The sequence below is a fragment of the Amblyraja radiata genome, chromosome 41 (genome assembly GCF_010909765.2).
Source record: "Amblyraja radiata isolate CabotCenter1 chromosome 41, sAmbRad1.1.pri, whole genome shotgun sequence".
NCBI classification, from domain to species: Eukaryota; Metazoa; Chordata; class Chondrichthyes; order Rajiformes; family Rajidae; genus Amblyraja; species Amblyraja radiata.
In genome coordinates this window covers 15,553,335-15,578,828 of record NC_045996.1, presented here as the reverse complement: position 1 = coordinate 15,578,828, position 25,494 = coordinate 15,553,335, and the positions used below count along the sequence as shown (strand labels likewise).

Sequence of the window (25,494 nt, the reverse complement as noted above, 5' to 3'; positions counted from 1 at the left end):
TACGCTTCGCCTGATGCAGCCACACACAAAGGTGGCCATCAGGGTGAGGGCAAGACTGTGACCCTCATTGTCCACTGGCATGCATCATGACCCATCAGACACACTTGACCTGTGGTGTCCAGCATCTATCTGCAGCCTCTTGTGTCTACATTACCACAGAGATGTGAATGTGGAGAGGACGTTTCCACTAGTGGGAGAGTCTAGGACTAGAGGTCACAGCCTCAGAATTAAAGGACGTTCCTTTCGGAAGGAGATGAGAAATTTCTTTAGTCAGAGGGTGGTGAATCTGTGGAATTCTTTGCCACAGACGGCTGTGGAGGCCACAAGTCAGTGGATATTTTTAAGGCAGAGATAGATAGATTCTTGACTAGTGCAGGTGTCAGGGGTTATGGGGAGAAGGCAGGAGAATGAGGTTAGGAGGGAGAGATAGATCAGCCATGATTGAATGGCGGAGTAGACTTGATGGGCCGAATGGCCTAATTCTGCTCCTATCACATGAACACGAGTGACAGGCCCAACCATGCAAAGGGTTTGAAGTCTGATGAAATACCCCAAACAAGTCACATTCACGTCACAGTGAGAAACAAGTTTATTACCGGCTAAAACAAAACAAAACTGTGAGGGGGGGGGGGGGGGGGGTTTTTAAGTCCGCCACCCCTGTCCACCCCAGTAACAGGACGCTGAGCTGGACCTGTTTTGATACTTTGTTAAACCGGAAAAAAAGCCTTTTGAAATCAACCAGCTTTCGTTTGCATGTCGCGTCGGGACTGCAGCGGCCACAGGCCCAGGTGTGGGTGACCAGCGGCCACAGGCCCAGGTGAGGGACTACAGCCGAGGCCCAGGTGTGGGTGACCAGCGGCCACAGGCCCAGGTGTGGGTGAGCAGCGGCCACAGGCCCAGGTGTGGGTGAGCAGCGGCCACAGGCCCAGGTGAGGGTGACCAGCGGCCACAGGCCCAGGTGAGGGATTACAGCCGAGGCCCAGGTGTGGGTGACCAGCGGCCACAGGCCCAGGTGTGGGTGACCAGCGGCCACAGGCCCAGGTGTGGGTGAGCAGCGGTCAGAGGCCCAGGTGTGGGTGAGCAGCGGCCACAGGCCCAGGTGTGGGTGACCAGCGGCCACAGGCCCAGGTGTGGGTGACCAGCGGCCACAGGCCCAGGTGTGGGTGACCAGCGGCCACAGGCCCAGGTGTGGGTGACCAGGGGCCACAGGCCCAGGTGTGGGTGATCAGCGGCCAGAGGCCCAGGTGTGGGTGACCAGCGGCCACAGGCCCAGGTGTGGGTGACCAGCGGCCACAGGCCCAGGTTGTGGGTGACCAGCGCACAGGCCCAGGTGTGGGTGACCAGCGGCCACAGGCCCAGGTGTGGGTGATCAGCGGCAAGAGGCCCAGGTGTGGGTGACCAGGGCCACAGGCCCAGTGTGGGGTGACCAGCGGGCCACAGGCCAGGTGTGGGTGACCAGTGGCCACAGGCCCCAGGTGTGGGTGACCAGGGGCCACAGGCCCAGGTGAGGGACTACAGCTGAGGCCCAGGTGTGGGTGACCAGCGGCCACAGGTGTGGGTGACCAGTGGCCACAGGCCCAGGTGTGGGTGACCAGTGGCCACAGGCCCAGGTGTGGGTGACCAGTGGCCACAGGCCCAGGTGAGGGACTACAGCCGAGGCCCAGGTGTGGGTGACCAGTGGCCACAGGCCCAGGTGTGGGTGACCAGCTGCCTGTTTTTTTGCTAACGGTGAGGTATACGGCACGTTCTCCCACACAGGGAGGTGTTGGGGTCTGGCACAGACACGGGGTAATACTTACTACTGTGGGGGGGGGGGGGGGAAGGATATGGGCAACGGGGTGGAGGGGGAAAGGGGGTGGGCAGTTGGAATAAACATGTGCAGGATTCAAGGACTCGGATCGATGAAGGGAGCAAGCATGTGGTGAAGGGCACAAATAGTTATTTATTAAACCAAACACATTTAAAACACAGAAACTCTTATCAAATATCAATAAAGAAACAATACAAGATAACTCTTACGCCCCTCTGCGTATCGAGTCTCCTGTCCTGTACTGGCTCACACCACAGTCCAAGATCTCCTCTCTCTCTCCCTCTCCTTCTCCCTCTCTCTCCTTCCTTCCCTATCTCTCCCTCTCCTTTTCCTCTCTCCCTCTCCTTTCCTCTTTCTCCCTCTCCTGGTGAAGCTCTTTCCTCCCCCCGAAGATGAAGCACAAAACTCTCTTGGTAGAACCCATGCATTTGTATAATAATTTTACCGCTAAGGAATAACCGGTGATTATGTCCCAGGCTAGCTATCCACAATGGCGTTGAGTGCAAGAACGAACTGCAGATGCTGGTAGAATCGAAGGTAGACACAAAATGCTGGAGTAACTCAGCGGGACAGGCAGCATCTCTGGAGAGAAGGAATGGGTGACGTTTCACGTCGAGACCCTTCTTCAGACTGAAGATTAGAGTTATGTGTCCCATCAGACACCGAGCTAGTGGATGTTTATGTCAAATTTTAAAGTATTTGCGGGGCTTGTTGCTTTTATTGGTACGACTGTACGGAAATCAAATTCGTCGTAGTTGCAAAACATTCTTGACTAATAAATTACGATTATGATGATTATAACTAGCGCCATTGTGGGATCAAGGATAGCTCACTTGACTTATTCTTAGCGGTAAATTATTATACAAATGCATGTTTTACATGAGAGTTTGTGCTTCATCTTCGGGGAGAGAAAATAGCTTCACCAAGGAGAGGGGAGAGGGGGGGGGATGAGAGAGAGGTGAGGGAGAGGGAGGAGCTGGAGAGCGGGAAGGAGAGGGAGAGAGGGAGGGACGAGGAGATGGAGAGGGAGGGAGAGTGAGATGGAGAGGGGAGGAGAGAAGGAAAGAGAGAGGGAGAGAGAGGGAAGGAGAGGGAGAGGGAAGGAGAGAAGGAGAGGGACGGAGAGATGGAGAGGGAAGGAGAGAGAAGGAGAGAGGGAAGAAGGAGGGAGGGAGAGAGAGATGGAGAGGGAAGGAGAGAGAAGGAAAGAGAGAGGGAAGGAGGGGAGGGAGAGGGAACGAAGGAGAGGGAGATCTAGGGCCTTGGTGTGAGCCAGTGCCAGACAGGAGACTCAAATATACAGAGGGGTGTAAGAGTTATCTTGTATTGTTTCTTTATTGATAGTTGATAAGAGTTTCTGTGTTTTAATTATGTTTGCTTTAATAAATAACAATTTATGCACTTCACCACGTGCTTGCTCCCTCATCGATCTGAGTCCTTGAATCTTGCACATGTTTCATTACAGCAGGGGGAGGTGCGGTGAAACTTGTCATGTCCTCCGCTCAGTCTACACGCCCCCCTCCCTACCCCCCCCCCCCCCCCCCCCCCAACCTCTACAGCCAACACTCTGTATCTCTAGTTCTGACGATAGGCACAAAATTGCTGAGTAACTCAGCGGGACAGGTAGCAACTCTGGAGAGAAGGAATGGGTGGCGTCTTGTCACCCAGTCGAAACTGGAGAAGGGTCTCGACCCGAGACGTCACCCATTCCTTCTCTCCAGAAATGCTGCCTGCCCCGCTGAGTTACTCCAGCAATTTTGTGTCTATCTTCTGTGGAAGGCGTGGGGGTGGGGGTATTCTCTCTGTCCATTGAAGGGGCAGTGAGAGTGGGTACAGGGGAAGGGAGGGGAGAAGGGGGAAGGGTGGGACGGAGATGAGGGATGGAGTTTGAGGGTCAGCTAATTTTACCTCTGATCCCGTGAATCCCACCCCCTCCCCCCTCTCCCCCCTCCCCGACCTTTCTAGACACGAGACAAAGTGCAGAGCAGGGGACGGCCCTTTGTACATTCAGTTGTGAGTTGACATATGATCGGTGGAGGTGAAATCAGGCTGAAGTTTTTGATCGAAATTAAATTACTTTGTGGTAATGTACTTGATATAATGGGGGATTAAAACCAGTCTCTCTCTCTCGCACACTCACACGCGCGCGCGCACACACACACACACAATCTGTATCATGCTTCCGTTTTTTCCCTCTCGTTACCTTCTCAACACCATTCCCCATTTCCAACGATTTCAAAAAAAAAATTAAATAGCTCTAGTGTAGAGGAGAATCCAGAACGTTCAGTCAACGAGTGGGGTGGGGGAGGGTCCCAATGTCTGGAGGTGTTTACCTGCCCTCCTCCCTCTTGGCAGTCTCCCCCGGCAGAACCCAGTTGTTGTCGTGAATGCCAATCCGGCAACCCAGAGCGTCGCGGTCTTTCCTCCGGCAACACATCCAGTAGGATCGTCCGTAAGGCAGGTCGTGGTGGTAAGGTTTGGGGTGCCAGCGACAGAGGGACACGTCCCCCCTCCTCGTACTGCCTCTTGCACTGCTTGCAGGGGTCGTCCCGATACAGGGGGTCCCTGTTCCAACGGGAGTCCACGGCTCGCACACCGTACGCTTCGATCACCCCCTTGAAGTGGTGGCAGGAACACTTGAGGGCGGCCAGCGAGCGGGTGGGCAGGAAGGCCAGAATCTTGACCGTCACGTGGTCGGGCAGGAGCAGCAGGTATTGCCTCGGCTCCAGGAGCCGCTGGATCTTGAAGCGGATCTCCAGGAAGTCGTGGGAGACGTGCCGGTAGAGGCAGTACAGTGGAGGCTCTTTGTCCACCTCCTGGGGCCTCAGCAGCACCGAGTTCTCCTCCTTCTCCGCCCGCGGTTTCATCTCCCCGTCGTCTCCGGCCCTCCTCCCGCCCTCGGACTGCGGACTCTGGGCCAGGGAGTGGAGGAAGAAGAGTTGACCAGGCGGGGGCTCCTCGCACGAGGGGCACTTGGAGTCCTGGCTGACCGTCACACACACCCCCTCCTCCTTGTCCCCAGGCGCCCCGTCCCGACCAAACACCAGGCACTGGTCAACCCCTCCGGTCACCACCACCTCCACATGGAACCCACTCCTGCAGTCTCGCGGAGATGGCCCCTTGTCGGAGGGAGGGGAGGAGGAGGAGGAGGTGGTGGAGGAGGAGGAGAGGGGCTCTGGAGGGTCTGTCCTGGGCTCCTGGGCGGGTCGCGCTGGCCCCATCTCCACGTCCAGGTTTTGGTTGTGTTTGGGAGGGGCAGAGGGGGTGAGAGGAGGGGGAGATCTGATAGAGGTCGCAGGTGATTTTCCCCACTGCCGAGTGGTTGCAACTCATGAAGATCTGCCTTGCTGCGGCTCGGAGCCTGATCGCCCGTCCCCTCCCCCGCCACTCGCTACTCTGAAGGCGATCCTCACCTCGCCTGCCGGGCACCCCTGAACCCCCCCTCCGCCCCCCTCGCCCATTGGGGTGCTCAGACTCGTCCCCTCCCAACCCCCCTCTCTGGGCGGACTCGATCCTGGCTATGGCTTCGGCAACGCGACTGTCTCCACCCTCTATCTCCCCCTCCCCCTCTATCTCCCCCTCCCCCTCTATCTCCCCCTCGGAGCTGGGGAGGGGGGAGTGACTCTCAGAGCCCACCCCGTCCCCACTGGGTTCAGGGGTGGACGGGGCTGTGACCTCAGGGTCGAGGTGACCCTCTGCTCCACTCTGGCCACCATCTCGGCCACGGACACCAGCTCGGCCTCGCACAGTGGTTCCGGGCAGAGGCAGGGGGGGCCCTGGGACGAATGGCACGGGTCCCTCGAGACCACCGGGACCCCCTTGACCGGCTCGTGAGACTTCCTCCTCCGCTTGGGCTTGGTGCCGTCCATGGCCCAACTGCCCTTGACCTTGACAGCGTTACTCCGCCCGTTAGTCCCCACGCCACCACACTGGTGGGCCACAAAGAATGCAATCTTCTCCTTGGTGTTCCCCGGCTTGATGACGTACCAGGTGTCCAGCATGACCCTCCCCTCCTCTCCCTGCCCCTCCTCCTGCCCACCCTCCCCTCCACTGCCCGCTCCGCTGGGGGGCCGAGACGTCTCCAAACCGCCCGCCTCATTCTCTTTAGTCTTGGCCTCGCCCGCGGCCTTCTTCAGACTGATGCAGCACTGCCTGTTCTGGAGGTAGGTGCCAAATGGCCGCGGGCACCACAGTCTGATCCGAGAGAACGTGTTCTCCTCCATGGTTCGTGCCCCGCCAAGTCCGCTCCACCACCTGGCAGATCATTCAGTTCCAACGACACCCCCCGCAGTCAACTCTGCCTGAGAAACAAAACTGGGTTTAATTATATTGTGCTGGCCACTTTGTGTTGAATAATTTAGCTTTGTGCATATTATCGTCAATAATTAGTTAGAGAGATGGAGAGGTGGAGAGGTGGAGAGGTGGAGAGGTGGAGAGAGAGAGATAGAGAGAGATAGAGAGATAGAGAGATAGATAGAGAGACAGAGAGATAGAGAGAGAGATAGAGATAGAGAGAGATAGATAGAGAGATAGATAGAGAGATAGATAGAGAGATAGATAGAGAGATAGATATAGATAGAGAGATAGAGAGATAGATAGATAGAGATAGAGAGATAGAGATAGATAGAGAGATAGAGAGATAGAGAGATAGATAGATAGATAGAGAGATAGATAGATAGATAGATAGATAGATAGAGAGATAGAGAGAGAGATAGATAGAGAGATAGATAGAGAGATAGATAGAGAGAGAGATAGAGAGAGAGATAGAGAGAGAGATAGAGAGAGAGATAGAGAGAGAGATAGAGAGATAGATAGAGAGATAGATAGAGAGATAGATAGAGAGATAGATAGAGAGATAGATAGAGAGATAGAGAGAGAGATAGAGAGAGAGATAGAGAGATAGAGAGAGAGATAGAGAGAGAGATAGATAGAGAGATAGAGAGATAGATAGAGAGATAGATAGAGAGATAGAGAGAGAGATAGATAGAGAGATAGAGAGATAGATAGATAGATAGATAGAGAGAGAGAGAGAGAGAGAGAGAGATAGAGAGAGAGAGAGAGAGAGAGAGAGATAGAGAGAGAGAGATAGAGAGGGAGATAGGGAGAGAGATGGAGAGAGATAGACAGATTAATAGATAGATAGATAGATAGACAGATAGATAGATAGACAGACAAAAAACAATTTTAAAAAAAAGCTCTGACATTAGCTTAGTTTTTAGTTTTAATATTTAGTTTCAATATAGTTTTCGTGTGGTTTTATTTGCGTTCAGTGTTAGTTTAGTTCCTTTAAATCTTCCCCCTCTGTCCTTACATCATTCTATGCCCAATAGAATACTCCTCTATGTTTGCCCAAACTATTTGATAATTACCAAATCTATTCCACACGTAATTTTATGCTGAAAATGTAGCATATTCAGACATTTTTAATGTTAGGCTTGACTTGGCGAAGCTTGGTCCACGGCTTGGTTTGGGAACAGCTCTGCCCCAAGTTGTGGATGTAGCCCAGTCCATCACACAGTCCACACTCCCCACCATTGTAGATGTAGCCCAGTCCATCACACAGACCACACTCCCCACCATTGTAGATGTAGCCCAGTCCATCACACAGACCACACTCCCCACCATTGTAGATGTAGCCCAGTCCATCACACAGACCACACTCCCCACCATTGTAGATGTAGCCCAGTCCATCACACAGTCCACACTCCCCACCATTGTAGATGTAGCCCAGTCCATCACACAGACCACACTCCCCACCATTGTAGATGTAGCCCAGTCCATCACACAGTCCACACTCCCCACCATCGACTCCATCTACACTTCACGCTGCCTCGGGAAAGCAGCCGACATAATCAAAGACGTGTCCCTGTCCCACCCCGGTCATTCCTTCTTCTCCCCGCTCCCGTCCGGCAGAAGGTACAGAAGCTCGAAAGCTCGCACCACCAGACTCAGGAACAGCTTCTTCCCCTCTGTTATCAGGCTTCTGAACGGTCCTTCCATAAGCCAGGGTACTGTCCGATTCACCTCGACCCCATTGTGGACATTGGACATTGTCTGTGGAACTGATGCGCTACAAAGCTGAGACTATATTCTGCACTCTGTATCTTCCCCTTTGCTCCACCTGTTGGACTGGAGTTTGACCTGATTGTGTGTCTGATCTGTTTGGATAACATGAAGAACAACGCCTTTCCCTGTACCTCGGTACACGTGACAATAATAAGTCTAAACCTACATTTGGCGTATGAAGGTTTTCTTATCTTTTCAGTTTAGGTCGTCTGTTGGTGCCAGTAGAATTGGTGTCACATGGCTGTGCATAGTTCCCTGAAGGTGGAATCTCATGTAGATAGGGTGGTAAAGAAAGCTTTTGGTGTGCTGGCCTTTATAAATCAGAGCATTGAGTATAGAAGTTGGGATGTAATGTTAAAATTGTACAAGGCATTGGTGAGGCCAATTCTGGAGTATGGTGTACAATTTTGGTCGCCCAATTATAGGAAGGATGTCAACAAAAACAGAGAGAGTACAGAGGAGATTTACTAGAATGTTGCATGGGTTTCAACACCTAAGTTACAGAGAAAGGTTGAACAAGTTAGGTCTTTATTCTTTGGAGCGCAGAAGGTTAAGGGGGGACTTGATAGAGGTCTTTAAAATGATGAGAGGGATAGACAGAGTTGACGTGGATAAGCTTTTCCCACTGAGAGTAGGGAAGATTCAAACAAGAGGACATGATTTGAGAATTAAGGGACAGAAGTTTAGGGGTAACATGAGGGGGAACTTCTTTACTCAGAGAGTGGTAGCTGTGTGGAATGAGCTTCCAGTGGAAGTGGTGGAGGCAGGTTCGATTTTATCATTTAAAAATAAATTGGATAGGTATATGGACAGGAAAGCAATGGAGGTTATGGTATGAGTGCAGGTAGATGGGACTAGGGGGGAATAAGTGTTCGGCACGGACTAGAAGGGCCGAGATGGCCTGTTTCCGTGCTGTAATTGTTATATGTTATATGGATACAACATTTATGAAGCACCATCTGATGTGGCCGCAGGCAATATGGCAACGAGAGGAGGGACAGACATGTTCTCCCCGTGACCACGTGGGTTTCCTCCAGGAGATCCGGTTTCCTCCCACACCCCAAAGATGTACGGGTTTGTTCATAACTTCTTGGAGCAGAACAAGACCATTCGGCCCATTGAGTCTACTCCGCCATTCAATCATGGCTGATCTATCTCTCCCTCCTAACCCCATTCTCCTGCCTTCTCCCCATAGACACAAAATGCTGGAGTAACTCAGCGGGTCAGGCAGCATCTCTGGAGAGAAGGAATTGATGGCACTTGTTTTCCGTCTGAAGAAGGGTCTCAACCCAAATCGTCACCCATTCCTTCTCTCCAGAGATGCTGCCTGTCCCGCTGAGTTACTCCAGCATTCCGTGTCTATCTTTGGGATAACATAGAACTGGTGTGCTATGAGGGAGCCCAGCGTAGGTTCACAAGGTTAATTCCTGGGATGGCGGGACTGTCATATGCTGAGAGAATGGAGCAGCTGGGCTTGTACACTCTGGAGTTTAGAAGGATGAGAGGGTATCTCATTGAAACATGTAAGATTGTTAAGGGCTTGGACACGCTAGAGGCAGGAAACATGTTCCCGATGTTGGGGGAGTCCAGAACCAGGGGCCACACACAGTTTAAGAATAAGGAGTAAGCCATTTAGAACGGAGACGAGGAAACACTTTTTCTCACAGAGAGTGGTGAGTCTGTGGAATTCTCTGCCTCAGAGGGTGGTGGAGGCAGGTTCTCTGGATGCTTTTAAGAGAGAGCTAGATAGCTCTTAAAGATAGCGGAGTCAGGGGATATGGGGAGAAGGCAGGAATGGGGTACTGATGGGGGATGATCAGCCATGATCACATTGAATGGCGGTGCTGGCTCGAAGGGCCGAATGGCCTACTCCTGCACCTATTGTCTATTGTGTGAACGGGTGATCGATGGTCCACTCGCTGAGCCGAAGGACCTGTTTCCACCCATTGACTTAGTCTCTGGGGTGGGAGGTTGCAACCTTCACGTGGTCTGCCCTGTTTCAACGAATGCAATCAACCTGGCGTGCACAATCAAATAGATCAAGTTGTCCTACAACTTTAGGCTGTGCACGCCATATGCAAGAAGCAGAAGACTGCAGAAGTCTCTGCAGCCGTGTGTGGCAAAGAAGTCCACAGGTTCACCACCCTCTGAGTAAAGAAATTTCTGCTCATCTCCCACCTAAAAGAAGGTCCTTTAATTTGGAGCCTAGAACCTGGGCCACCCTGATGTTGCTGGTATAGACACTTGTGGACCACAGATCTACAGGGCAAGCTGACCTGGTTACGTGCAGTAGTTTAGCGGGCAATTGGATTCGCTGGTAGCGTTACAACGGTTAAAGAGGCTTGCACGTAGCCGGCATTGCAGGAGAGGACAGATGCATTTGGCATTCTAGTCCGCACAGCTCCTGAATTATAAAACAACCTCGTATCAATGTTGCCGCTCAATGAGACACCAAAGAAATATGACCTGTAAAGCCGGCACATTCACAGCATGCACAATATCCCAGAGTAGGGGAATCCAGAACCAGGGGACATAGGTTTAAGGTGAGGGGGGAAAGATTTAATAGGAATCTGAGGGGTAACTTTTTCACACAAAGGGTGGTGGGTGCATGGAACAAGCTGCCGGAGGAGGTAGTGGAGGCTGGGACTATCACAATGTTTAAGAAACATTTGGACAGGTACATGGATAGGACAGGTTTAGAGAAATATGGGCCAAATGTGGGCAGGCGGGACTTGTGTAGATGGGGCATGTTGGTCAGCATGGGCAAGGTGGGCCGAAGGGCCTGTTTCACGCTGTATCACTCTATTTGCCAGTGTGGTGCTTCTGATTCCGACACGCTTCTATGTTGCTCATACTGTTCGATGTTCAACAAGGTCTTAAGTCATAGTAGGCCATTCGGCCCATCAAGGCTGCTCTGTCATTCAATCACGGCTGATCTATCTTTCCCTCTCAACCCCATTCTCCTGCCTTCTCCCCATAACCCCCGACACCCGTACTAATCAAGTATCTGTCAATCTCCGCCTAAAGAATATCCCTTGACTTGCTCTCCACAGCCGTCTGTGGCAATGAATTCCACAGATTCACCACCAACTGGCTAAAGAAATTCCTCCTCACCTCCTTTTCAAAGTTACATCATTTTATCCTGAGGCTATGCAATCTGGTTCGAGACTCTCCCACTTATTTTAGTTTTGTTTTCGAGATACAGGGCGGAAACAGGCCCTTTGGCCCAGCGAGTCCGTGCCGACCAGCGATCCCAGCACACGAACACTATCCTACACACACTAGGGACAATTTACACATACACCAAGCCAATTAACCTACAAACCTGCACGTCTTTGGAGTGTGGGAGGAAACTGAAGATCTCGGAGAAAACCCACTTAGGTCACAGGGAGAACGTACAAACTCCGTACAGACAGCAGCGGTAGTCGGGATCGAACCTAGGTCTCTGGTGCTGCGAGGCTGCAACTCTACCGCTGAGCCACCAAGTGCAAACACCCTCTCCACATCCACTCTATCCATGTCTTCCTGACTCTTATACTCAATGCCCCTAACGCCACTGTTATAGGTTTCAGTTCTCACTATGGTCTATGAAAGATTGATGGACTGGACTTAAAGTTTGATGGACTGACTGGGAAGTTTGATGGACTGCCTGGGAAGTTTGATGGACTGACTGGGAAGTTTGATGGACTGACTGGGAAGTTTGATGGACTTCCCACAGGGTTGGCACGGTGGCACAGCTGCTGCCTCACAGCGCCAGAGACCTGGGTTCGATCCTGGCCGCGGGTGCTGTCAGTGTGTCTGGGGTTTGCACGTTCTCCCCGTGAACTGCGTGGGTTTTCTCCGGGTGCTCCGGTTTCCTCCAACACACCAAAGACGTGCGGGTTTGTAGGTTAATTGGCTTCTGTAAACTCCCCCTAGTGTGTCCAGGCAGCATCTGTGGAGAACATGGATAGGTGACGTTTCACAGAGTGCTGGAGTAACTCAGCGGGTCAGGCAGCATCTGTGGAGAACATGGATAGGTGACGTTTCACAGAGTGCTGGAGTAACTCAGCGGGTCAGGCAGCATCTTTGGAGAACATGGATAGGTGACGTTTCACAGAGTGCTGGAGTAACTCAGCGGGTCAGGCAGCACCTGTGGAGAACATGGATAGGTGACGTTTCACAGAGTGCTGGAGTAACTCAGCGGGTGCAGCAGCATCTATGGAGCTAAGGAAATAGGCAACGTTTCGGGCCGAAACCCTTCCGGGTTTCAGCCCGAAACGTTGCCTATTTCCAGAAGGATTTCGGCCCGAAACGTTGCCTATTTCCTTAGCTCCATAGATGCTGCTGCACCATAACTCAGCGGGTCAGGCAGCATCTGTGGAGAACATGGATAGGTGACGTTTCACAGAGTGCTGGAGTGACTCAGCAGGTCAGGCAGCATCTGTGGAGAACATGGATAGGTGACGTTTCACAGAGTGCTGGAGTAACTCAGCGGGTCAGGCAGCATCTGGGGAGAACATGGATAGGTGACGTTTCACAGAGTGCTGGAGTAACTCAGCGGGTCAGGCAGCATCTGTGGAGAACATGGATAGGTGACGTTTTACGTCAAGACCCTTGTCACGTTACAGTTTGTCATCTACATTAATGGTTTGGATGAGAACATACAGGGCAAGATTAGCAAGTTTGCTGATGATACAAAATTTAGTGGTTTTGCAGATAGTGAAGCTGGTTGTGAAAGATTGCAGCAGGATCTGGATCGATTGGCCAGGTGGGCGGAGGAATGGTTGATGGAATTTAACACAGAGAAGTGTGAGGCGTTCGAACAAGGGCAGGACCTACACAGTAAATGATTGGCCTCTGGGTAGTGTTGTAGAGCAGAGGGATCTAGGAGTACAGGTGCATGGTTCCTTGAAGGTTGAGTCGCAGGTAGATAAGGTGGTCAAAAAGGCTTTTGGCACTTTGGCCTTTATCAGTCAGAGTATTAAGAATACAAGTTGAGAGGTCATGTTGCAGTTGTATAAGACATTGGTGAGACCACATTTAGAATATTAGACAATGGACAATAGACAATAGATGCAGGAGTAGGCCATTCGGCCCTTCGAGCCTGCATCGCCCCATTCAATGTGATCATGGCTGATCATCCACAATCAATACCCCGTTCCTGCCTTCTCCCTATATCCCCTGACCGCTATTTTTAACAGCCCTATCTAGCTCTCTCTTGAAAGTATCCAGAGAACAGGCCTCCACCGCCCTCTGAGACAGAGAATTCCACAGACTCACAACTCTCTGTGTGAAAAAGTGTTTCCACATCTCCGTTCTAAATGGCTTACCCCTTATTCTTAAACTTTGCCCCTGGTTCTGGACTCCCCCAACATTGGTAACATGTTTCCTGCCTCTAGCGTGTCCAAACCCTTAATAATCTTATATGTTTCAATAAGATCCAATATCCAAATTCAATACAAAATAATATTGTGTTCAGTTCTGGGCACCATGTTATAGGAAAGAGATTGTCAAGCTTGAAAGGGTTCAGAGAAGATTTACCAGCATGTTGCCAGGGTGTGAGCTATAGGGAGAGGTTGAGTAGGATGGGTCTCTATTCCATGGAGCGCAGGAGGATGAGGGGTGATCTTAGAGAGATGTATAAGATCATTAGAGGAATAGATCGGGCACAGAGTCTTTTGCCCAGAGTAGGGGAATCGAGGACCAGAGGACATAGGTTCAAAGTGAAGGGGAAAAGATTTAATAGGAATCCGAGGGGTAACTTTTTCACAAAAAGGGTGGTGGGTGTATGGAACGAGCTGTCAGAGGACTATCCCATCCTTTAAGAAACAGTTAGACAGGTACATGGATAGGACAGGTTTGGAGGGATATGGACCAAGCGCAGGCAAGTGGGACTAGTGTAGATGGGACATTGTTGGCCAGTGTGGGCGAGTTGGGCCGAAGGGCCTGTTTCCACACTGGATCACACTATGACTCCTCTCGGAGGGAGTGACCTCTGTTGGTTTGGCAAAACGGATAATCCAGATTCTGGAAGCAAAGATACTGCAAAATCGGCGGTGGGCCTGCAGTATGTTTACATATTCTGTTGTGCTGCTGCAAGTAAGGATTTCATTGCTCGGTCTCGGGACATATGACAATAAAACAGTCTTCACTCTTGTCGAGATACTGACAGAGGCGGAGAGGAGTAACACACCTGCTTTACCATTAGGAGCTGACCTGGACCTGCGAGGTTGTTTTAGGAACATCACCCATTCCTTCTCTTCAGAGATGCTGCCTGTCCCGCTGAGTTACTCCAGCGTTTTGTGTCTACCTGAGGTTTAGTTTTACTTTCGCTCAGACGGAAACAGGCCCTTCGGCCCACCGAGTCCGCGCCGACCAGCGATCCCCGCACACTGACACTATCCTACACACACACCAGGGACAATCTTCACATTTACACCAAGCCAATTAACCTAGAAACCTGTACGTCTTTGGAGTGTGGGGGGAAACCGGAGCGCACGGAGAAAACCCACGCGGTCAAGGAGAGAATGTACAAACACAGCACCTGTAGTCAGGATCGAACCCGGGTCTCTGGCGCTGTGAGGCAGCAACTCTACCGCTGTGCCATCATGTCTCCCAGAAACTCAAGGGGAGGTAATGTCCTTGCAATGTTTTTAAAGCATGCCTTCCTCTTCCACCACCTCCCTCCCCCCTCCTCCGCTGTTGGTCCTGATGCTGTCATCACCCTTTATTGATCCATTATTATTCCTGGAGTGTAAGGGGCCATCTTACAATGACAGGCCTGCCGTGCAACACAGCAATGCCTCAGCCAGAGCCTGCCACAGACACCAGCGGCTGTCCCTGTGTTCCCTGTCACCCTAGTGAAACCACATCCAGCTCACCGCCTCTGCACCTAGCAACCTCCACCCCAAACACCAGCTAATCCCAGCCTGTCCCACACCCTCTCCCCCCTCCCCTGCAGTGAGAAATTTATCCTCAGGCTTCCTACTTTTGAGTTAAACCTGAACAGGGAGGAACTGCAGATGCTGGTTTCAACACAAGACAAGATACAAAATGCTGGAGTAACTCAGCGGGACACAGAATGGGTGGAGGCCCTTCTGCAGACACGTCTGTGCAAGTGTCACCCATTCCTTCTCTCCAGAAATGCCGCCTGAGTTACTCCAGCATTTTGTGTCTTATCTCGGGTTACAAACCAGCATCTGCAGTTCCTTCCCGCACAGCTAATATATCATCTGCTCGCAGCTCAGCGGGGAGCTTGTTAAAGTCGACATTAGTGCCCCAGCCTCCCCCCTCCTCACCTTCATCACAAAGGAACAGTCAGCGGAGTGTAGCGGCTGTCCGGGGCTGCTGCTTAGTCCAGTCCTCTGCTCTGCCATGCGATTGCAGGCCCGGGGGGTGGGACGGTACTGGAGTCGGGCACACACACACACTCACTCTCACACGCTCAGATCAACACAGGGAGGGGTCTGTCTCTTGCTTGCTGCCTCCCTCTGCGGCGCTGTGTCTCACCGCCTCCTCTCGCTCCTCAGCAGAGGTGCATGTGTCTCCCGGGCAGGCTCAGGAGGTTTTTGCAAATCCGCCGGCCTTAACAACATCTGCAAAGCTAAACGAGGAAGGCCATTTGTTGACAGACACTTGCGAGGCTGCGGGAGCGTATCATGACAGAGTATTCACGGCATGCCTATATATGGATGGAGGGATTACTCTGGCCTGGTTAGACAGAGTGGACTGCAGCTCTCCACTCCGCACTGTAGAGTCAGCTCTGCTCCAAACAGGCAGCCAGCGTTAGTTAACCCATTGCACTCACCTGTTACTCCGAAGCAAACATACTAGATCCTCTGCTCCAAAAGACAGACACAAAAAGCTGGAGTAACTCAGCGGGACAGGCAGCATCTCTGGAGAGAAGGAATGGGTGACTCGAGACTCTTTCAGTTCTAACCAGTCAGCAGAAAGACAAAATTGCTGGGGAAACTCAGCGGGTGCAGCAGCATCTATGGAGCGAAGGAAATAGGCGACGTTTCGGGCCGAAACCCTTCTTCAGCAGAAAGACAACACCTATTTCCTTCGCTCCATAGATGCTGCTGCACCCGCTGAGTTTCTGCAGCATTTTTGTCTACCTACAATTTTCCAGCATCTGCATTTCCTTCTTATACAATCAATCAGGTATTCTTCAGGTCTTTCAGTCTGAAGAAGGGTCTCGACCAGAAACGTCACCCATTCCTTCGCTCCATAGATGCTGCTGCACCCGCTGAGTTACTCCAGCATTTTGTGTCTATCTTCGGTTTAAACCTGCATCTGCAGTTCCTTCTTCCTACACTCCTGTTACCCCTCCTATTCAATAACAACATAAATAACCTGCTGACCCAAGCAATATGTGTCTGAAGGAACTGCAGATATAAGAGTCTCGACCCGAAACGTCACCCATTCCTTCTCTCCAGAGATGCTGCCTGACCCGCTGAGTTACTCCAGTATTTTGTGTCTATCTATGGTTATTCGTCCTATTCAATAAAACCAAAAATACACTAGAAGTTACCAGGAATAGATCGGTTAAAGGCACAGTCTTTTATATAAACCAGCATCTGCAGTCTACACAGATTCTGCCTGACCAGAGTCTGAAGAAGGGTTTCGGCCCGAAACGTCGCCTATTTCCTTTGCTCCATAGATGCTGCTGCACCCGCTGAGTTTCCCCAGCAATTTTGTGTACCTGCCAGACCTGCTGAGTTACTCCAGCACTCTGTGTCTATCTGCAGTTGTAGATTCATAGTCACATGTTACCATTGCAGACGCTCAGGCTTCTCTGGTTTCAGAACATAGAACATACAACAGTACAGCACAGGAACAGGCCCTTCGGCCCACAATGTCCGTGCCGTAAATGACACTGAGTTAAACTAATCTCTGCCTGCACGTAATCCATATCCCTCCATCCCCTGCACATCCCAGCTCTTCCCAGCTGTTATCAGGCAACTGAATCATCCTATCAAGAACTAGAGTGTGGTCCTGAACTACTATCTAACTCATTGGCGAACCTCGGACTATCTTTGATCGGCCTTTACTGGAGTTTATCTTGCACTAAACGTTATAAGTAGGGGAATCAAGAACCAGGGGGCTTAGGTTTAAGATGAAGGGGGAACGATTTTATAGGAACCTGAAGGGCTGATTGTGGATGATCAGCCATGATCATATTGAATGGTTGTGTTGGCTCGAAGGGCCGAATGGCCTACTCCTGCACCTATTTTCTATGTAATTTTATTCACACAAAGAGTGGTGGGTGTCTGGAACAAGCTGCCGGAGGAGGTAGTTGGGGCAGGTACAATCAGAACGTTTAAGAAACATTTAGGCAGTACATGGATAGGATAATAATAATAATAATAAATTTTATTTTTATAGCGCTTTTATAGCGCTATATAGGTTTGGAGGGATAAGGGCAGGTAGGTTGGACTAGTGTATATGGGGCAGGTTGGTCGGTGTGGGCAAGTTGGGCCTGTTTCCACGCTGTATCACTCTATGATACTCTATGATTCTAATCGTTTGCGATCCCTGGTCATGTCAGTGTTTACTATGTGTGGCTGGGTGTGAGGAAGTATTTACAGTGCGCGTCTGGGAGTTTGCCAGTATATACAGGAGGGCTGTCCCTCTGGGATGTGGGCCAGCGAGCTTGTTTCCCTCAGAGAGTGTACTAACACAGCCCATCTATCTTCGCTGTAAACCAGCATCTACAGTTCCTTCCTCCGGACAGTCTCCAATTATTCCACAGTCCAAGAACACCAAAATAAACCTTCCAGAAACAAGGAATTGCAGATGCTGGTTTACAACAAAAAAGACACAAAGTGCTGGAGTAACTGGACTCCAGAATCAAGAACCAGAGGACATGGGTTTAAGGTGAGGGGGGAAAGATTTAATATGAATCTGAGGGGCAAATTCTTAATACAAAAAGTGGTAGGTATATGGAACGAGCTGTCAGAGGAGGGAGTTGAGGCAGGTACCATCATAACATTCAAAACACATTTGAACAGAAGAAGGGTCGGTGTGGGACCCGAAACATCACCCATTCCTTCTCTCCAGTGATGCTGTCTGTCCCACTGAGTTACTCCAGCTTTTTGTGTCTATGGACAGGTACATAGAGAGGATAGGATAGGTTTCGGGGTCTCGACCCAAAACGTCACCCATTCCTTCTCTCTGGAAATGCTGCCTGACCCGCTGAGTTACTCCAGCATTTTGTGTCTTTCTTCAGTGTAACCCAGCATCTGCAGATCCTTCCTACACAATAGAGTAGGTTTAGTGATATGTGGGCCAAACAGAGGCAGGAGGGATCATGGCAAATGGGCTATTTTAGTCAACATAGGCAAGTTGGCCCGAAGGGTCTGTTTCCAATTCAGCGAGTCAGGTGGCATCTCTAAGGAACCATGAATCTGACGAAGAGTCCCCTGAAACATCACCTAAACATGTTCTTTAAGTTTCCACTGGTGGGAGAGTCTAGGACCAGCGGTCACAGCCTCAGAATTAAAGGGCACTCTTTTAGAAAGGAGGTGAGGAGGAACTTCCTTAGTCAGAGAGTAGTTAATCTGTGGAACTCATTGCCACAGAGGACTGTGGAGGCCAAGTCAGTGGGTATTTTTAAGGCAGAGATAGACAAATTATTGATTAGAACAGGTGTCAAGGTTTGTGGGGAGAAGGCAGGAAAATGGGATTAGGTGGCAGAGAACATCCATGGTTGAATGGTGGTGTGCACTCGATGGGCCGAATGGCCTAATTCTACTATAATTTGTGAACTTGGAACCTGCTTTATTCCAGACCTCCAGCACTGTGTGTCTTTTTTTTTTTTGGCAAACCAGCATCTGCAGTTCCTTGTTTCCCCGTGATACTTCAGCGGCTACTGACTGCTGCAAGAAGCGCTCAGTCTCAGGTTACAGTTGGCTCAGACATTCTGGGGTGATTTTCATCTCAAAGAACCAACCAAACAGGTAATAAAATGAACCCATGCAAAAACATCTTAAAATGCAAAGTCACACAAGTTGCAATATTATTTTCATAGCACACAACTCCAGATATCCATGTAAGTGACTTTAATGTTGGTGTCCTGGCCTTGCCTGCAGTCCCAGTGTGGTGTGACCCATTGCCCAGATGTACAGGTGAGGTGCACAGGTGAGGTGTTACAGGTGAGGTGCAGAGGTGAGGTGCAGAGGTGAGGTGTTACAGGTGAGATGCACAGATGAGATGCACAGATGAGGTGTTACAGGTGAGGTGTAACAGGTGAGGTGTAACAGGTGAGGTGTAACAGGTGAGGTGTAACAGGTGAGGTGCTACAGGTGAGGTGCTACAGGTGAGGTGTTACAGGTGAGGTGTTACAGGTGAGGTGTTACAGGTGAGGTGTTACAGGTGAGGTGTTACAGGTGAGGTGTTACAGGTGAGGTGTTACCTGTTCTCTTGTCCTGCCTCTCGCCTCCATTCAGGCCATTTAATCCCACTTCCGGGAGACGTACATCTAGGACGTAAGAAGTTAGGCGGGACCAAACACAATGCCCTCTGGGGATTGTAGCTCAATACCGCAGTGACTTCTGGGGATTGTAGTACGAAGGGACTGCAGATGTTGGTTTAAACCAAAGATACTATTGGTTTAAACTGAAGATGGACACAAAACGTTGGAGTAACTCAGCGGGTCAGGCAGCATCTGTGGAGAACATGGATAGGTGACGTTTCACAGAGTGCTGGAGTAACTCAGCGGGTCAGGCAGCATCAATGGAGAACATGGATAGGTGACGTTTCACAGAGTGCTGGAGTAACTCAGCGGGTCAGGCAGCATCTGTGGAGAACATGGATAGGTGACGTTTCACAGAGTGCTGGAGTAACTCAGCGGGTCAGGCAGCATCTGTGGAGAACATGGATAGGTGACGTTCCTGAAGAAAACGACTGAAGAAATCCCTCCTCATCTCCTCATATAGTAGTCTGAAGAAGAGTCTCAAACCAAAACATTACCCATTCCTTCTCTCCAGAGATGCTGCCTGACCCGCTGAGTTACTCCAGCGTTTTGTCTTCGGTATAAAACAGCATCTGCAGTTCCTTCCTACACACACATATACATATATATCACACTGAACTTTTTTTCTCGGTTATTATATTGTTTTCACACAGAGAGTGGTGAATCTCTGGAACTCTCTGCCACAGAAGGTAGTTGAGGCCAGTTCATTGGCTATATTTAAGAGGGAATTAGATGTGGCCCTTGTGGCTAAAGGGATCAGGGGGTATGGAGAGAAGGCAGGTACAGGATACTGAGTTGGATGATCAGCCATGATCATATTGAATGGTGGTGCAGGCTTGAAGGGCCGAATGGCCTACTCCTGCACCTATTTTCTATGTTTCTATGTTTACTGTGTACTATGTCTACATATTGTGTTGTGCTGCAGCCAGTAAGATTGTCATTGTTCTATCTGGGACACATGAGAATAAAACACTCTGGACTCTTGAATACATCTCGCCTTCTGACCTCGTGATAGAAGCAATGTCCTTGTTGAAGTAACTAAATATAGTAGACACACATACACTGCCTTGTACAACTGCATTCACGAGTCGACTTGTTGAAATAACCTACCAACGAAGTAAGGTACTTATATTTTGGTAAAATAATTAACCTTTGTAAGTTGGTTTATCTTAAAGCATGTCAATCTTTGCAAACATAATTTCCAAGGCAGAGCAGACTGGTGCTATTTAAGTAATTACTTAATAACATTAACAGTATTTAAAGTGTAAATATATAGAATGCAGATGGTTGGGGTGATAGATTTAATTTTTTTTAATGACAAATTCCTGTGATCTCAATCTAATGGTAAATGCTATGTGGTTTGAAATCATTTTAATAGTTCTCGTTTTATCATTAAAATCTCCTCCGAATGTGTGAGATAATGAAAAGGTTGTTAGTGCAAAAACATCGCAGATTTCAAAGAATTAGCGCAGACAATGTAAAGAAACAATGTATATGGACTTCCCCAGGGACTGGTGGGCTGGAGCCAGTCTGTCTGCAAAGTCCAACTGATCTTTCTCAATCTAAGTCCAGAGTCCCACTCTCCGCCAATAAATACAGCCTAACCTTTCTCTGTGAGGGCGGGAGTGTTTACTCTGCAATTTTAGTCTGCAGCCTTAAAGTGACCCTCACCTACCGATCTGAAGGGCCAAGAGCGTTTCATTGTCAACTGGGTAAGAAGGAACTGCAGATGCTGGTTTACACAGAAGATAGACACAGTGCTGGAGTAACTCAGCAGGTCAGGCAGCAGCATCTCTGGTGAGAAAGAATTAGTGATGTTTCAGGTCGAGGCCCTTCTTCAGTTACTCCAGCTTTTTATGTCTATTTTCAGTTTAAATCAGCATCTGCAGTTCCTTCCCACACCAGGAAATTCCTACTGTGTAGGAAGGAACTGCAGATGCTGGTTTGCACCGAAGATAGACACAAAATGCTGGAGTAACCAAGGGGGTTAGGCAGCATCTCTGGAGAAAAAGGAATATGTGACATTTCGGGTCGAGATCCTTCTTCAGACTGAGAGTCAGGGGAGAGGGAAACAAGAGATCGTCAGGGACCGAGAAATTCCTATTTACAGCAGCATTTAACACAGGCATGTATTTATATGCAACACACACACACACATGGTGGCACAGTGGTGCAGATGGTAGGGCTGCAAGATTCTATACAAGATTCCAGCATCTGCAGTTCCTTTGTGTCTCCCTTTAAATCTTTCCCATCCAAGTACCAGTCCAAAGTCCTTTCAATGTTGCCAGCCAATGTCCCAGCCTCAACTACCTCCATACACCCATCACCCTCTGTGTGAAAAACGCCTCTCAAGTTCCTATTGAATATTTTGTCAATTCACAAATTTTTTTGCTTAGTTTATTTGAGAGATACAGACCCTTCGGCCCACGGAGTCCGCGCTGACCGGTAATCCCCGCACACTAACACTATCCTATAAAGTATGTTATTGTCATTCAGACATTTCAGTCTGAACAAAATTGCGTACCTTGCAGACATAACATAGAATAAAATAACAAAACACACAATGAACACAGTTTAACATCCACCACAGGGAGTCCTACACACACAAGGGACAATTTACATACAAACCTGTCTGAAGAAGGGTCCCGACATGAAACATCACCTATCCATGTTCTTCAGAGATGCTGCCTGACCCCCTGAGTTACTCCAGCACTTTGTGTCTTTTTGTTAACAAAAGGGATTACATTATTTTGTACTCTAGTCTCCACAACTCTCCACCTAACACACACACACACACACATACATATATAGAAACATGGAAAACAAGTGCAGGAGTGGGCCATTCGGCCCTTCGAGTCAGCACCGCCATTCAATATGATCATGGCTGATCATCCAAACCCCATTCCTGCTTTTTTCCCCAATATACCTTGATTCCATTAGTCCACAGAGCTAAATCTAACTCTCTCTTGAAAACATCCAGTGAATTGGCCTCCACTGACTTCTGTGGAAGAGAATTCCACAGATTCACACACACACACATATACATACCTATATACACACATATATATATATATACTCAGACATGCATAATATACACACACACATCTATATACATAAACATATATACACTTGCAGACACACAAACATATATACACAAGCACATATATATATATATACACACACATATATACACACACATATATATACTCAGACATGCATAATATACACACACACATCTTTATACATAAACATATATACACTCGCAGACACACAAACATATATACACAAGCACATATATATATATATATACACACACATATATAATACATATATATATAAAATAAATATACAGGTGTATATATATATATATATATGTATATATATATATACATACACAGATACATACATATACACACACTGACACCTGCAACTAACATGCATGCACACGGTAAAGGGGGTGGGGTGGGGGGGGGGGGGGAATGCACTTCATTGCAAAGTCGATCTTGCAGCCAGCATTCACTCAAAGAAACAAGAAAGAGAGAGCAAAATAAACAAGGCGACTGTGTGGAGCTGTGAATGACCTGGTTGGATGCAGTGAGTGATGGGGAGGGGGGGGGGGGAGTGTAAAGTGGCTGCAACCTGAAGCCTGCAAGAGCAGATGACAAGTGGTCTTTAAATTTAAAATGCTCTTGTTATTTCAGTGCCCCTCCCCTCTCCCCCCCCTCCCCTCCCTCCTGTCCCTTTAATGGGTTGTGGCCAGGAGATGTGGTACACTGTGGTTCTGGGCGTTGAAGTGGATGGTACCATGGAGAGGATTGTTCCCAGGTTTGCTTTGGGAACCCAGGAGTTTGACATCTGGAAGGACTACCTGCAGCTGTCGCTGAAGGTGGAGGAGCTGTGTCGGCCTGGGATGGATGATAGCGAGCCAGCGGATGTGCCCGCCGCTCCCGCTCCCCTCTTCGCTGGCACCGTACGCCCGCGGCTGTTGTCGTCGTCCAGCGAGTCCCCGCCCGACTGTGACGGTCCCGGCAAGAACGCGGGCAGCATCTGCACCTTCTGCAAGCACAACGGCGAGTCACGCAAGGTGTACACCTCGCACATGCTGAAGGCTGATGGCGGGAGGGTGGTGTGCCCGATCCTTCGCAACTACATTTGCCCGCTGTGCCAAGCCACGGGCGACTCCGCGCACACCCTGAAGTATTGCTGCTTCAACCCCGACAAACAATCCCTCTACCGCAACCACGGGCGTAACTCAGTGGGCAAGAAGTCGCGTCGCTGACTGGCCGGCCAAAGTCTACCAAACAAGAGACCTCCTTCTAAAACTTGAAACACAAGCAGAGAAACCTTGTAGGCAGCCTAAGTCAACTGGATAAGAGACTTTCTTCTAAAACTTGTAACAGACAAACCTTGTAGATGGCCAAAGTCAACGGGACAAGACACCTTCTTCTAAAACTTGAAACACAGGTGGGAAAACCTTGTACATGGCCAAAGGCAACCAAACCAAGATTATGAAGAAGGGTCTCCACCCAAAACGTCACCCATTCCAACTCTCCAGAGATGCCGCATGTCCCGCTGAGTTACTCCAGCATTTTGTTTCTATCTTCAAACAAGATAATTTATTTTAAAACTTGTAACACAGGCAGAGAAGCCTTGTCGATGGCTGAAGTCAACCAGAAAGGGAGACCTTCTTCTAAAACTTGCAACGTAAGCAAGGAAGTTTTGTAGAAGGCTGGTCAACCAAACGAGAGACTTTCTTTTAAAACTTGTAAAATAAGTAAAGAGGTTTTATAGACAGCTAAAGTCAACCAAAACAGAGACTTTTCTTTTAATACTTCTAACATAAGCATAGAAGTTTTGTAGACGGCTAAAGTCAACCAAAAGGGAGACTTATCTTTTAAAACTTGTAGCATAAGCAGAGAAGTTTTGTACATAGCATTGCCGGCACATTAATGCTTAAGATGAATGGATCAGAATTGGTTTGATGTTCATTTATATTTATGATGCCGGACTGCCGACATTTTTGTTTTATTTGCGGCTTTACGGAAGTTGTAAAATGTCTTGAAAAGAGTTTTATTTTTCTTGAGGAACGTTGTATATTAAAGTACATTTTTATCATTGTGAATTCTGATTACTTTTTACTCTGATAGGGTCAGAAATCCCTGAGTGTGGCAGGTGTGTAATTGTGATGATGTTACCCAAAATGCAGTAAACCCTCGTTTTAATGGACCTCTTTATAATGGATTTTGGTTACATTGAACCATGCCCCACACATCTCCTTTAAACTTTGACCATCTCACCTTAAAGCACTTTGACATTTCCACTCTGCAAAAGATATGATTTCAGCTTCCTTGTCGAGAGTTTAGAGATACAGTGCGGAAACAGGCCCTTCGGCCCATCGGGTCCCCGCCGACCACACTAACACTATTCTCACTATGGTCCTCACCTACAAAGCCCTCCACCATCTGGCCCCCCCATATCTCACTGACCTCTCCCCCTACCAACCCTCACGGTCCCTCAGATCCACATCAACCGGTCTCCTCTCCATCCACAAGTCCAACCTCCGCAGTTTTGGGGACAGAGCCTTCTCCAGGGCAGCTCCCAGGCTCTGGAACTCCCTCCCCCAACTGATCCGCAATTCCGTGTCCCTCACCATCTTCCAGTCCCACCTCAAGACTCATCTCTTCACCTCTGCCTATCCTTAGCCCCACGTCCCCCTCCCTTTTCATCTGTGCTTGAATTGCCACATATTGTGTTTTGAATTGAATTCTGTCTTTAATTTGTCTTTAATTTGTTTATTAGTCATGTCTCTACTATTTATTTCATTCCGCTTACATGTTTTTCCTCTACTTGCTAAATTTTTGTAAGGTGTCCTTGAGACTCTTGAAAGGCGCCCATAAATAAAATTTATTATTATTATTATTATTAAACACCTACTTGGGACAATTTTCACATTTACCAAAAAACCCCCTACAAACTAACAAATTAACCTACAAACTTGTACGTCTTTGGAGTGTGGGAGGAAATTAAAGATCTCGGAGAAAACCCACGCTGGTCACGGGGAGAACGTGCAAACTCCGTACAGACAGCTCCCGCAATCGGGATCGAACCCGGCTCTCCGGCGCTGCATTCGCTGTAAGGCAGCAACTCTCCCGTGACTGCC

The 25,494-nt window shown here is 49.1% G+C and overlaps 2 protein-coding genes across 2 annotated transcripts; one reads left to right on the top strand and one right to left on the bottom strand.

Annotated features, from left to right (window-relative positions):
* Positions 1-4,010: 4,010 nt before the first annotated feature.
* On the bottom strand, positions 4,011-15,559 carry fbxo46 (F-box protein 46). Its single transcript, XM_033014377.1, is given in 5 exon segments — positions 4,011-4,322; positions 4,324-5,080; positions 5,082-5,389; positions 5,392-6,111; positions 15,157-15,559. Coding segments are annotated over 4 exon segments (1,890 nt in total). The 5' UTR covers positions 6,034-6,111; positions 15,157-15,559; the 3' UTR covers positions 4,011-4,139.
* A 7,538-nt stretch (positions 15,560-23,097) lies between these two features.
* Positions 23,098-23,829, top strand: nanos2 (nanos C2HC-type zinc finger 2). The gene has a single exon (XM_033014364.1). It carries the CDS (start codon positions 23,098-23,100, stop codon positions 23,611-23,613), a length of 516 nt encoding a protein of 171 aa, XP_032870255.1. The 3' UTR covers positions 23,614-23,829.
* The last annotated feature ends 1,665 nt before the right edge of the window (positions 23,830-25,494 follow it).

Coding starts and splice junctions, on each gene's coding strand:
- nanos2 (XM_033014364.1), top strand. CDS start 23,098: ATGTGGTACACTGTGGTTCTGGGCGTTGAAGTGGATGGTACCATGGAG.